Source organism: Prunus dulcis, chromosome 4 (assembly GCF_902201215.1).
Source record: "Prunus dulcis chromosome 4, ALMONDv2, whole genome shotgun sequence".
NCBI lineage: Eukaryota > Viridiplantae > Streptophyta > Magnoliopsida > Rosales > Rosaceae > Prunus > Prunus dulcis.
This window is the reverse complement of record NC_047653.1, coordinates 12,978,231-12,991,197: the sequence shown is the minus strand read 5'-3', so window position 1 is coordinate 12,991,197 and position 12,967 is coordinate 12,978,231. Positions and strand designations below refer to the sequence as shown.

The window sequence follows — 12,967 nt, the reverse complement described above, 5'->3', positions numbered from 1 at the left end:
CACGTAGTTAAGGAGAACTTGTAACAACTTGCAAGTGTTTTTTTTTTGGGGGGTGGGGGTGTGTGGCTACGCAACATGCATGCACGGGCCGACAGGCTTTTGGTTCCTTTTGTTTTGATGGACTGAACAAAACAATAATGCGTCTTTGCACGATTCCACAAGTCATTCACAAAACAAACTGAGCCATCTATTTGGTTTTGTGGGAACAAGACAAAATGCCACAATTGTATGTTTTGTAGGGATGCTATAAACTTTAATTTCCAATTCATATATAGTCCTAGTTTTCAAGTGATCAACATAACACCCAAGACCAATTTTTTACAAAAATAGAGGCAAATTTAGCTGGCATCCATGTAATTTTATATAGGCTGGAAGACGATTTTCGCCCTTGTAATTTTCTAGGATTTTCAATTTCATCCATGTAATTTAGAAACATGCAATCATACCCTTGTAGTTTAGATTAGGTTGAAACGAAACCAAAATCTTTAATTAAAAAAATGATGATTTCAAGTTTCTTTAAGAGGTGAGGTCATGTGACAATTTTAAGTAGATATGCCAAATTCTTATTCCAAGAGAACCACACTAAATAAATTTATTAATCTATTTTTTTTTTCTTGTTCAATATTTGCCTCTGGTATCGATTCTGTCTGCGCAGGTCAACAATTGAAGCATTCGTGAAGACTGTGTCTGGTTTGGCTAGAAGCTTAGCTGAAATTCTGGCACAGCCTTTGGGAATCAAACCCATTTATTTCGAAGAGAACTGTCCGGCGAGAACAAGTTATCTTCGATTAAATCGATATGCTCCATGTCCATTTTCTTCCCAAGTGTATGGCCTCATCTCTCACACTGATACTGATTTCCTAACCATAGTGTACCAGGACCAAGTTGGAGGTCTCGAAATATATAAAGATGGAAGATGGTTGGGTGTGAAACCTAATCCTGAAGCCCTGATTGTCAACATTGGGGACTTCTTTGAGGTAATATTCCTTGAATTACTTGGAATTTTGTTTTGTTTTGTATTCACGCACATGTTTCTTACAAGGATATCCTTATACCATGTGTATAATCTGGTCATATTTTTATATGATATGTTTGTAGGCCTTGAGCAATGGCATTTACAAAAGCATCAAGCACCGAGTGGTTACCAGCCCAAAAGTTGAGAGGTTTTCTGTGGCCTACTTCTACTGTCCTTCCTACGATGTGGTCATCAAGAGCTGCGGTAAGCCAGCACTTTATAGGCAGTTCACGTTGAGGGAATATAAACAGCAAACTCAAATTGACGTTCAGGAAATTGGTGAGAAAGTAGGGCTCTCAAGATTTCTCCTTTGAAAAAGATGTTTAAAAAATGCAGGAAAATGCATGTGTACTTGAAATGTAAAACTAGACAATTATAATTATGTGTTGGTGTATTATCGATGCATTTTGGGTTAAAATCTTATACTCAAAGGTTCATCGATCGGGCCTAACACAGCCCACTGTATGAACCTAAATGGTTAAGATGAAAACAATATCGCTTGGACTTGGTAGTGGCTTTCAAATTGAAAACATCTTTCTATACACTATGACTTTTTATTGATAAGTTGCATTCAGTTTTTTTTTAAAAAACCAAAGAGAATCACGTATCAACTTGGCAACAAGCGGCTTGCAATGATTGATACTAGCTCGCTCTAGGAGAAATAAATAAATAAATATATATTTTGTATATGTGAGCTAATTTTAAATATATTTTTTGGTGCCCATTAGGATTGTTAGACCTTGATTTGTTCCATGTCTGCTCTATGCCAGAGCTTGTGTGTGAGGTGTTCTTATGCGGTAGCTCTCTCATAAAAAATCGACGTCATTTGGGCCTCAACTGATTTTCATTATTTGTGAGTGAGCTGCCGCATGAGAGACTCACCCAAGACTTTCTCGTAGAATTAGAAGCACCTTTTTTTATTTGTTAAAATAAAAAACCCACCCTTTTTTAGAGGGAGACTAGAATGAAGGGTTATTATAAGGGGTATAATAATAGGGTTCTTAATAGCCGTTCAATCCAGCAGAATCGTTATTGGACTGTTCGATTGAATCTCCTCATTGTAATTTGTTTACAGAAGCCCCCTCTTTTCTATGTGTTTTTTTTTTTCCAGAAGAAAATACATTTTTACAAAGCCCAAAGATGAGGAACTGAACCGGGCCCAAACTGTAACTCAACAACAAAAATGAACAATCCGGCTTAAAGATCATAAGCCCAAATCGGGAATACAACTCAATACAAATGAAACGACCTAAAGAAAAACAGTAGAACAGAATCCTCTCTCCGTCTCAGTTGATTTGATTTTCAGGTATGCTCTCTCTGTCTCTCTTTCTCGCTCCACTTGTGTTTTGATTTCAACTTTTATCATAAATAATTGGAGGAATGGAGTTTGGCAAGCTTAACTGGTACTCGGAATATTGTGCTTTGATGAAATTGAAGGAATTTTGGAAATGGGAAATCAGTCTTGTTAGAAAACTTTTCCCTTATTTCTTTGAAAAATTGGAGCTTTGGTATTGAAAGTGAAGGTTTCAATCCCGATTTCCAAAATTTTATTGCTTTGTTAACTGAAAGTAACTCTGACTATAGGCACGATGAATTATGCTGCTGTCTTTAAGTTTGAGATTGTTGGAATTTTTAGAAATACACAATTTTGTGAAGTTGAGAGAGAAGGGGCATATGCTTTGAAAAATCTATGGGGGTTAATGTTTTCTGTTTCCATAAAAGAATGAGTTAGTAAAATGGCAAAAAGATTGGTGAATTTGAAAACTTAGGTATTCTTCAAACGGCCTTGTACTTTTCTCATTCTTGTTTTGCTAGGAGAGTTTCACTTGTAGTTAAAACTAGACTTTGGATGATTTAGATACACATATTCTCTTCCTTGATTTTTTTTCCTCTAATAAATCAAACAACTTTCATCAACCTTTTAGCAAGAAATAGAAACATTTCAGTTTCCATATATAACAAAACAAAGAAAAAAGAAAAGAAGGTATCGCCATCAGATTAGGAGAAACTCTAAGAATGGGCATCCCTTTGGCATAAAATGGAAGAAGCAAAAGTAAATAGTAGAGGAAATTTGTATGGCGTTGCGACGCAAAGATACTGGTGGTGATGGATATATTTATGCAACACAAATATACTAGTGGTAATCATCTTATCAACATATCTTACACTTCATTATCATTTCTCTTAGAATATAAAATCACTTTGTCTGATTGTAATAGTTCTGCTTATGCTCAAAGTTAGGAATCTATATGACAGTTTTCTTGTAGTAATTTAAAGTCGTGTTTCAATGTTCTTGATGTGGATAATTATTTGTGCCCCTTCAATCTTGAATGGTTGTTTTTGGTCTCTTATTGGAAGTGGATTAAAATGGGGTACTCTGGGCTGTTGTTACAGCAGTGCTGTATGTAATGTGCTCCTGCTTTTCCATATTTGTTGTACATATATTTTCTCTGCCCTTTTAATTGTTTGTCCGAGCCTTCATTCCAAAGTTATCCAAAAACATAAAACACTACTCTATGGCGTCTTCTTTAACTACTCTATGGAGTCTTCTTCAACCTGGAAAGTAACTTTCTTTCAAAACGCAGTCGAATTTATTTTCTTCAACCTGGACAGTATCCTTCAACCACTCTATGGAGTCTTGTTTTATATTTTTATTTTTGTGTTTGCAGACTGAAAGCATAAATCAGAACTTGCTGCAGAATTTTGCTGGTAGAGATGTCTGGGATTTCAGGATATAGGAGCCTTGCACCTAAAACGAAGAATGCTATAGTTGCTGGGGGGCTGTCAGCTTTTGTCTTTGGAGTATACTTCTACACCATGAGAGCTGTTGGAGGCACAGATGAATTGCAAGTGGCTATAAATAAGTTTGAGGAGGAAAAAGGTCAGAAGGAGGCTGAAGCAAGCATGCCATCAAAGGCTTGATCTTATAAATCAGTTGTGGAATAATGTAGTAGCCAAGGACAAGGTACCCCCTACTTTGAAAGACATCGTCATAGCCCGTTATTTTTTATTTTTCCATATGAATATGCAATATTTTTCTCCTTGATAGTACATTTTATAAGTGTAGCATGTTCCCAAACCCTTGTTTCTGATAACCTCATCCACCATTTCATGTTATTGAAGGAACCAGGAAAAGAGTTGTTATAAATACTTATTTTTTGTTTGGTGTAATAAATAATTAGTTTGATGTGTTCACATGCAAGATTCTGATCGCCAGCACAACATAGGATTCCCTGAACATCCGCGACTTTGCATATTTTATTTGTATGTTTGTTAGGGTTCATTGACCCAAAAAAAAGGAGCACAAAAACGAAAAAGGAAAGTTATAGTAGGTTTTAAAATATAATTTAAAAACGAAGAAAGTGCATAAGGTCTTTTCCCAGTGAATTTAAAAGAGGAGGTTCCGAGCGATGTCCAGGAAGTTGCCGGAGCTTGCAACTCGGGGATCCAACATGACTTTTAGGTGGGTTAGAACTAGGTAAAACCTACCCAAACTCAACCTGACCTCAAACTCAACACGATTAGTTTTCGGATTGGCATTGAGGTATTGCCCGATTGAACTCTGGTTATAACTCCTCATTGCAGTCTCTGCTAGAAGTGGGCACAATTTCGGATTAATCCAACTGAATCGTTTAATTCGATTAGAGTGGGTTGGGTTGTTTTAAAAATAAGCGGATCTTGAATTCAAAAAATTATAAACAATTATGTTAGAACCAAAACTTAAAAATAAGTTTAATTTTAAGTTAATCCAATTGAACTGCATAACTCAATCATAAAAAATTTGGGTACGAGTTAAAACAAAAATCAATCCAACCCAACCCTCTCCACAATAAAATTGGCAATTCAAACCCAACCCAAATCAACCCAAACTTGCCTTGAGAACCAAATTAGAAACCACACCCAAAGTCGAAACCAAACCCAAAATTGTGAAGGATGAGTTAGGATTGAGTTGACCATCCAATCCAATTCGTCCGAGGTACACCCTACAGCAAGCTAGTCCATTGGAGAAAGAGGCCCACACGCCTCCAAGAAAGTTCATATGGTTTTACCGTCGAAGACTCAGACAAACTCAAGTCAATGCACACAAAAACCAAAACACGTACCAAAAAATAATTTTTTAAAGAAATAAATACAAACATACACAACCACTCACCAAGGAATATTAATAATATAATAAATTTCTAGTACTTAATAATTGCCCGACACACACACACTCTCCAATCATCTCCTTTCACTCTGTTTTTCTCTAAAGCTTGAACCTTTTATTTACATCAATTTTTCCTTGGGAGATCAAAAAATGGCAGAATCAGGCGGCTGCTGCCGGTGCTGCTTCAGCTTCATCTTCACTCTTGGCCTCACAGCCCTCTTCATGTGGCTCAGCCTTCGCACCTCAAAACCCACCTGCAAAGTCCGCTCATTATACATTCCTGCCCTCAACAAGACCCTAAACGACACCACAAACAAGACCCTTTACGTCACCCTCAGGCTGGAGAACGGCAACAAGGACAAGGGAATTTACTACGATGCCATCAACCTCAATTTCACTCTGCCCAACGCCACTAAGCCCATAGCTACTGCTGTTGTGCCCAGCTTCTACCAGGGGCATCAGAAGAAGGCCACAAAGTCTGCGGTTGGGGAGCCCAAGGAGCTCAACTGGACAGTTGTCTCCCATGCAACCTACTCTAATGGGACTGTGCATTTCAGGGTGGATTTGGTCACCGCTGTGAGGTTCAAGATCATGTTCTGGAGGACCAAGAGGCGCAGGTTGATGGTTGGGGCAGATGTGGTGGTCAACGACTCTGGGGGTTACGTCAACCCCAAGAACAAGAAGGATATCAAGCTCTCTGCTGCACCAGATCATCAGATGATTAAGTGCCTTCTTGGGCAGGTGGGGCTTTTTGCCAATTTGTTGGTCTTGATTTTGCTCAATTTGTGATTTTGCTCAATGATTTTGCTCAATTTGTGATTTTGCTCCAATGACTGAACTGCATTTCAGTGTTATTTTTTATTTTTGATTATTATTTTTCTGTTCTTTTTTTAACTTAGGAAGGAAGAAATTGGTGCTAACTTTTTGTACCAGAATATTGAAATGGAATTTCAAATTTTTGGTGGCTATTTATTTGGCTTGTCTGAATTATCTAATATTTTGAATTTTGTTGTTTTTCATCACATTTTGATGTGTTTTTCATTCATTTTTGTTCCTGGAGTTAATGAACTGTGGTGGCAATTTCCGATACGACTCGATACACGACTCGGGTGGGAAAATGAATTGGCTGGAAAATAATGATGCCAACATATCGCCTTTGAAAGCGGAGTGGTATTCCAATAAACAAGATATAGCTTTGAAAAATTCCTGCTGTTTTCTTTGATAAACTTTGTTAAAGTGGGTTGGTCCTACATAACAAGAAAGAACGTGGCTAGATTTCAACAAGATATCAACTTATGATGTTCTGGGAATCAGATTTCCATGCTGTAAAGGCCAGACATTAAGTGCTCCACTTTACACAAATTTTAGGGTTTAAATGGCAATTCAATCTCATGATTCTCATTTATGATCTCATCTCCTTGCTGATTTTCATCTACCATCTTGAATTTTTGAATGAGAATTTTCTTGTTTCCCAATTATTCAAAACTAAACCAAGAACCAAGGTAAAATCCCAGCTTACCACTGTGCTGCAAATGGCTTTAACATAACTATAAAATTCAGAAAATATGAGCAAAGCCTAAATCATATCCATCTTCCATGTAAAAAGCAACCTAAATACAAATTCCTTCTCATATTGACAAAAATTCATGTAACTAATTCAAAACCAATCTACATATCATATGCAACATCCTTAACGTTTGGTCACCATTTCTCTGGTTTTTACCTGGGAGGTGAACTACCAGTCTGTAGTTTTATCAGAGAGTAGTATGCTCCGTTGCGTCCCAAGGAAATCAATTCATTATGTGAACCTTGTTCTGCAACCTTACCATTCTTGATCACAGCAATGGAGTTGGCCTTTTGTATCGTGGATAGCCGGTGAGCAATGACTATACATGTTCTACTGACCATCATCTTCTCGAGCGCTTCTTGAACTGCCTTCTCCGACACGCTATCAAGCGCGCTGGTAGCCTCATCCAGTAGGAGGATTGACGGGTTCTTCAGTATTGCCCGAGCTATTGCAATCCTTTGTTTCTGACCTCCTGATAGCTGAACTCCTCTCTCTCCACAATATGTATCATAACCATTATCCATTCCACTGCAAAATTTAGAAAAAGACAGAAATGTTAGCATATTGTGAAGCTGCAAATAAGCGTAATCTTTTTGGTGTCTAACTTGTCAACTGTAATTTCATACCTTATGAAGTCATGAGCATTGGCCAGAACTGCAGCCCTCTTGATCTCAGATTCTTTTGCGTTCTCTTTACCGTATGCAATATTTTCACGGACAGTTCCAGCAAACAGGGTAGGCTCCTGACTAACCAATGCTATATGTGACCTCAACATTCTCAAGTTATAGTTTTTAATATCCTGTTCATCTATACAGACTGATCCCTTCTTTGGATCATAAAACCTCTCAATGAGCCCAATAATGGTGGATTTTCCAGAACCACTCTGCCCAACTAGTGCCACTGTCTTGCCTGCATCAATTCTGAGGCTCAGTCCTTTCAGTATCATCTGGTCAGGTCTTGTTGGATATGAAAAGAAAACATTTCTGAACTCGACACGACCCTTTATCCTCCTCTTAATTTCCAGTCCCCATTTGTTATCCGGATCGATCTCACTTTTCCTATCTAAAATGGCAAACACCGATTGAATGGCACTGTTTCCTTTAGATATATCAGAAGTCATGCTTCCAGCTTCTGCAATGATATAAGCGGTAAATAGAAGTATCAAAAAAGCCTGAAATAGATGCTTTGGAGTTATCTCCTCCAGCACCAGTAGCCTCCCACCATACCAGTAAGCTAAAGCTGTAGCAGCAGTGTTGAAGAATTGGGAGCTAAACAAGCCAGCACCCGAAACATAGGACTGTTTGATACTCTCCTTCTTAGGACCTTTCAAGGTTGCACTAAACAGCCCCAAAATTCTTTTCTGAGAAGAAAAGGCAGTTATAGTTCTGTGGTTGATGACAGCTTCGCTTGCCAATTGGCTTCCTTGCTTTTGAGCTTTTCGGGCTTTTTCTCCCATACTCTTCATTAAGATACTCCTTGCATAAAAGCTCCCAATGACTATTGGCTGCACTGCTATCATCACAAGGGCTAGCCTCCATGTCAGCACAAGTCCTACTGCATAAGCAAAGGTGGCCCCGAAAACTGCTTGGACCAACAATGACATCCTGTCCCCAACAAGAGATCGAACCATGTTTACTTCGGTGGCTAACCTTGCACAAATGGCTGCACTTGTGTTCTCATCTTGATCATACCACCCAATCTCAAAAGTCATCAGCTTTTCAAGTAGTTGCTCTCTTACCCTTGTGGTCAACTTTTCTCCCATGATTGCAAAATTGTAGTGTTGGAGGAGATTGGTGAAGAAGTTGAAAACACCAATGCCTAAGAAAACAAGGGACAAGACCCTGGATTGGGACTTAATTTCAGATTTGTCCTGGAGGAAGTAAACCGATATAAGTGATCCGACACAGTAGGCATTTATAGGTTGTACTGCCCCAGAACCTATTGCACCCAAGCATCCAAGTAAGGCTTGTCCCCATTCTGGTGCATTCATTTTCAGCAAACGCCATTGTGAAGGAGGAGGATAAGTTGGGCGCTTGAAGTCTTCATCGTCACTTTCATCATCAGGATCATATTGGACAGAGAAGGAGTAGGGTGTCCCCATGGACATAGACATGAACGCTGGAGAAGGAGAAGTTGATCTGTAACTAATGGGGCTTGGTGTAACGCTCCTCCTACGGCGAGGTTTTTCATATGATTGAGAATTGGAATCATCAGCAGCCTCATTTTGGCTTGCCATCTGCTGCGTTTGTACCATCTTGAAGTATTCACCTCCCTGCTCCCCCTTCATTTGCATCAGCTTGTTGTGTGAGCCTGATTCAACTACTTTCCCAGCTTGAAGAACCACAATCAAATTTGCTGTTCGGATTGTAGAAAGGCGGTGGGCAATTATGATTGTTGTCCTCCCTTTTGACGCCTGATCAATTGCCTCCTGCACTACTCTTTCAGACTGTGCATCCAGTGCACTAGTTGCTTCATCAAGAAGTAGGATTTTTGGATCCCTTAGCAGAGCTCTTGCTATAGCAATTCGCTGCTTTTGCCCGCCAGAAAGTTGGAACCCAAATTGACCAGCCTGGGAAAACCACAAATATCATGTTTTTGTAAGTAGAAATCACAGGAACAATATCTGAGAAGTTCATAATTATTTTCAAACAATCAACATTAGACAATTCAAAATTGAATTAATTCATTTCCTAGGCAGGTAAGTTATTATAAGAATAGTTACAACTGAATGTCGTTAGACTGTTGTAGCATGATGACTGTCATGGAGGCTAAAGGGCATGTTCAACTGAATTCCACTCGTGTTCCAAATCTCGGCTAACAGATTGTTTAGGTAAATTTGTACATGCTTTAAAACAATAGATCATGATAGCACTGGGATCCCAACAACTTTTGCAATTTAGAACATTGATGTCATACAACTATTTTTAACTCTCAGTTGAGTGTTGCATGTTTCTTGGAGACCTTATAAGAAAAAGAAGAAAGCCAAGCATGGAAGCCAAAAATAAATTCCAAATAGTAGAAGAAAGCATACTTGAGTTTCATATCCGTCTGGTAACTTAACGATGAAGTCATGTGCATTTGCAGCTTTAGCTGCGTTTATTACTTCTTCCATTGAAGCTCCTTCCTTTCCAAAAAGTATGTTCTCTTTTAAGGAAGTTGCAAACAGAACAGGTTCCTGATTAACCAGACCCATTTGGGATCTCAACCATTTTGCCTGAAGTCTTCTAATTTTGTGTCCATCCAAGAGTATTTCTCCTTCAATAGGGTCATAAAATCTCTCAAGCAATGCAATGATTGTTGACTTGCCAGAACCACTGCCCCCAACTAGACCTACACTCTTACCGGCTGGAACCTTAAGATTCAACCCTTGTAAGACTGAGGTTTCAGGTCTTGATGGGTAACTGAAGTAAATGTCTTGGAATTCTATTTCTCCTCTGACATGTGATAAAGCCTTCCCTTTTCTGTCTTCAGTGTCGATACTAGGAACACGATCAATCATTTCAAGAATTCGAGTTGTAGCTGCCAATGCCTCTGTGATAGCAGTCAAGTTTGGGAGAGCACTTAAAATACTCCTGCAATACCAATGATAAATTATAAGTTCAAGATAGAAACGCAATGCAGCGGCAGTAAGCGATAATTAGTTCTTGAAAAAAGTTAACTCACAGGCCTCCCATGAGGACATTGAAACCGGCTACAAAAACATGCCCACCATCTTCTCCTTTCTGAGTAACCAAATAAGTGCCAACCCAAGCCTGAAACCCCCAACCGATATAAATGATTCCCATGCTTCCCATCAGCAATCCCTTTACAAGACCTACCTTGATTCCAAGTTTAGTAACTTTCTGAAGTGAAGTGCTGAACCTATTTAGTGTCTGATTTTCTCCAACATAAGAATATACAGTTCTTACTGAAGAAATTGCTTGTTCGGCAAATCCCCCTGCAACTCCATAAGCTTCAATCCCCTTCATTACCAGGCCCATCAGAATCTTTCCAAATATAAGTCCTGGAGCTATGAACATGATTGAAAGCGGCATAGCAGCCAACGTCAACCTCCATGACAGTCTGAAGGCAAATATGTGGCAGAAGAAGAAAGTTGACATGTATGTCAGGCAGTCAGGTATCTACATCAAGGAAAGGAACACATTTAGCTAAATGGATGTGAACGAAAACAAGCCTGTTAATTCCTTGCATTTAACTGATAATTTATCACCAAATTCATGTGCATTCTGACCATGCTTCATTTGAGCCAAGAGAAGCCCTCAAGGATATGTTTTTTTGATACTGCTTTTAATCTTTAGGTGGATTTCTTATGAAATTAACTCTAACCTTCTCGCATAAGGCAACTTGGACTGCGTTGGCATCAGAGGAGATGATTGAGATAACTTGGTATGTTGTTGAAGAACCGGCAGTCTGGGTGTCAAAGAAGGAAACTTCTTGTCTAAGAACAGATTTCAGATATTCCATTCTCATTCTGGAAGTCTGCCTCTCTGCAGTTCGTGTCCAACATAACCCTTCTGTAGAAGTAGTTAGCATGAAAATAGGTCAGGTTCCTGTTCTTATCAAAATCTGTAATGCTTTCCTTCTCCCGAAAACATGCAAGACAAATTAACTGAAAAATTTACGTACCAACAAATGCTGCAAGTCCAACTCCAATGGCAACATAGAAGAGCCTGAGTGCAAACTGGCAAAATGAAAATCAAAGTTAGCACGTCCACTGCAAATACTCAAAAGACATTACGACGCAAGAATCAAATTATCCAGGCCATAGAAAATCTCAATAGTTTTACAAATCCCTGGACCGACCAAACCAAACCCCGCTTGATCTGTTTCTGAACTTATATGCTCCTATTCTAGCTCTCAAAAGTTTCTCTCTCTTTCCTCCACAATCAGAGAGAGGGAAGCAGACAGAGGGTTAGTATTTCTGAGTTAACCCTGTTGATATATTGAAAAGCTTACTTTTCATTATCAAATTCAAGTTCTTTAACGTTAAATTATGTGCCTGTGGCAGCATATTGGGTCAGGGGTGCCATTTTTCTTCAACCAAAAACAGGTAAAATGCCTTGTACTGCAGAATTACTGAGAAATTGTACTATGCTTACCTTGTCTACATCAGCATTTGTCAAACCTCCATTAGCACTTCCATAAGAATTGATAACCTCACTGAGAATGTACATCATGAGAGGGTTCTGCAGTCCATCACCAATGCTGCCTAAAGTTCCAAACAACATCAACAGCTTGTCCGTGCCGTCTGCATAGCGAAACATGCTTTTTTTGAGCCCCATTTCTTGGAGGATTGATTTGAATGTACAGCTTTCAAAGCTCTAGACTTTATACAACTTCATCACCTATTTAACAACAAAATAATTTATTAATTCAATTTGGCAGAATATCGGCAGCTTGTTATCTGTTATATTGTCTTGTTTATGCACTTCTGCTGATGCTATGCAAATTGAGTGAATTACAATTATTGGGTTTTTTTCTTTTTAAAATAAACAAGCCGGCAATCTCATCTTGTATCTTGGCAAGCAATGAAGGCAAGCCAGAGTTGCCATTCACTTGGTCACTGTAAAATTTGTCTTCATGCATTCATACTACTTGATATGAATTATTCCCCATTGAGTTACAGTAAAATTATGCATCTGCATCATCTGCATTATCTGAGAATGAGACTGATTTCGACAATGTTGCGGCTTTTGTCATTGGTTTGTAATTTTCTGTTGCCTTCTGCATTAGCTGTTACATAAGGCTATGTATAAAAGTCACACATTTCAATTCGGCCAAGATCTATCTGGTTGTTTTCTTTTTCAATAATTATATGCCAATGCCTGCAACTTTCAACCTTGACCAAACATAAAGCCAAGTGCATTCAACATGTTCAGGACATTAGATTCTTAGGTTACCCTTTGTAAAAGCAACCAAATTATTGTTCTATTTATTTATAATTATTATTATTTATGCTGATGCTTCAGGGATCTGCAGTCCGAATAAGATAAAATAAAGCAAACTGATATCATTTTTTTCATTGTTTTTCTCTCATGTAATTCTCAAAGGTGGCGCCAGCGAATGTTGCCCTTGTATCTTTGTCTTTAGGACACATGTGCCCAGAAATGAGTCTCTACCGTTCCTTTCACGTTGAGTTTGTCAACGGGTCATTTTCTCCTAGTGTGTGTTATTTATTTTTCTGTTGGGATCCTAGTGTGTGTTATTTAGGATTTTATGTCCAAATAATTCACCTATA

The 12,967-nt window shown here is 38.6% G+C and overlaps 4 protein-coding genes across 7 annotated transcripts; 3 read left to right on the top strand and 1 right to left on the bottom strand.

Annotated features, from left to right (window-relative positions):
- The first annotated feature begins 497 nt into the window (after nt 1-497).
- Nucleotides 498-1,329, top strand: LOC117625402 (gibberellin 2-beta-dioxygenase 8-like). Its single transcript, XM_034356957.1, has 3 exons — nt 498-523; nt 656-977; nt 1,099-1,329. The coding sequence occupies exons 1-3, from the start codon at nt 498-500 to the stop codon at nt 1,327-1,329; spliced, it is 579 nt and encodes a 192-aa protein (XP_034212848.1).
- An 861-nt stretch (nt 1,330-2,190) lies between these two features.
- Nucleotides 2,191-4,210, top strand: LOC117626185. 3 transcript variants are annotated; one of them, XM_034357836.1, is made up of 2 exons: nt 2,191-2,321; nt 3,685-4,210. In XM_034357836.1, the coding sequence occupies exon 2, from the start codon at nt 3,731-3,733 to the stop codon at nt 3,935-3,937; it is 207 nt and encodes a 68-aa protein (XP_034213727.1). In that variant the 5' UTR covers nt 2,191-2,321; nt 3,685-3,730; the 3' UTR covers nt 3,938-4,210. The 3 variants fall into 3 exon arrangements, with proteins under 3 accessions (XP_034213727.1, XP_034213729.1, XP_034213730.1); XM_034357838.1 differs by having other exon boundaries at nt 2,223-2,321; nt 3,703-4,210; XM_034357839.1 differs by having other exon boundaries at nt 2,229-2,321; nt 3,715-4,210.
- A 508-nt stretch (nt 4,211-4,718) lies between these two features.
- Nucleotides 4,719-6,134, top strand: LOC117626184 (protein NDR1-like). Of its 2 annotated transcripts, none has more exons than XM_034357834.1 (2): nt 4,719-5,931; nt 5,962-6,134. In XM_034357834.1, exons 1-2 carry the CDS (start codon nt 5,313-5,315, stop codon nt 5,979-5,981), a joined length of 639 nt encoding a protein of 212 aa, XP_034213725.1. In that variant the 5' UTR covers nt 4,719-5,312; the 3' UTR covers nt 5,982-6,134. The 2 variants fall into 2 exon arrangements, with proteins under 2 accessions (XP_034213725.1, XP_034213726.1); XM_034357835.1 differs by having other exon boundaries at nt 4,720-5,952; nt 5,983-6,134.
- Nucleotides 6,135-6,726: 592 nt separating this feature from the next.
- Nucleotides 6,727-12,011, bottom strand: LOC117625849 (putative multidrug resistance protein). Its single transcript, XM_034357431.1, has 7 exons — nt 11,829-12,011; nt 11,356-11,410; nt 11,056-11,243; nt 10,393-10,850; nt 9,761-10,301; nt 7,356-9,298; nt 6,727-7,257 (listed from the first exon to the last, which is right to left on the bottom strand). The coding sequence occupies exons 1-7, from the start codon at nt 12,009-12,011 to the stop codon at nt 6,882-6,884; spliced, it is 3,744 nt and encodes a 1,247-aa protein (XP_034213322.1). The 3' UTR covers nt 6,727-6,881.
- Between the last annotated feature and the right edge of the window lie 956 nt (nt 12,012-12,967).

Excerpts from the sequence above, each read along its gene's own strand:
- LOC117625402 (XM_034356957.1), top strand. The coding sequence starts at position 498 with ATGATGATTTCAAGTTTCTTTAAGAG. Across the intron at positions 524-655 it reads ATTTCAAGTTTCTTTAAGAG|GTCAACAATTGAAGCATTCG; the intron begins GTGAGGTCATGT and ends CTGTCTGCGCAG. Across the intron at positions 978-1,098 it reads ACATTGGGGACTTCTTTGAG|GCCTTGAGCAATGGCATTTA; the intron begins GTAATATTCCTT and ends ATATGTTTGTAG.
- LOC117625849 (XM_034357431.1), bottom strand. The coding sequence starts at position 12,011 with ATGGGGCTCAAAAAAAGCATGTTTCGCTATGCAGACGGCACGGACAAG. Across the intron at positions 10,851-11,055 it reads AAGTTGCCTTATGCGAGAAG|ATACCTGACTGCCTGACATA; the intron begins GTTAGAGTTAAT and ends TCCTTGATGTAG. Across the intron at positions 9,299-9,760 it reads CAGACGGATATGAAACTCAA|GCTGGTCAATTTGGGTTCCA; the intron begins GTATGCTTTCTT and ends TGGTTTTCCCAG.
- LOC117626185 (XM_034357836.1), top strand. The coding sequence starts at position 3,731 with ATGTCTGGGATTTCAGGATATAGGAGCCTTGCACCTAAAACGAAGAAT.
- LOC117626184 (XM_034357834.1), top strand. The coding sequence starts at position 5,313 with ATGGCAGAATCAGGCGGCTGCTGCCGGTGCTGCTTCAGCTTCATCTTC. Across the intron at positions 5,932-5,961 it reads TTTTGCCAATTTGTTGGTCT|TGATTTTGCTCAATTTGTGA; the intron begins TGATTTTGCTCA and ends GATTTTGCTCAA.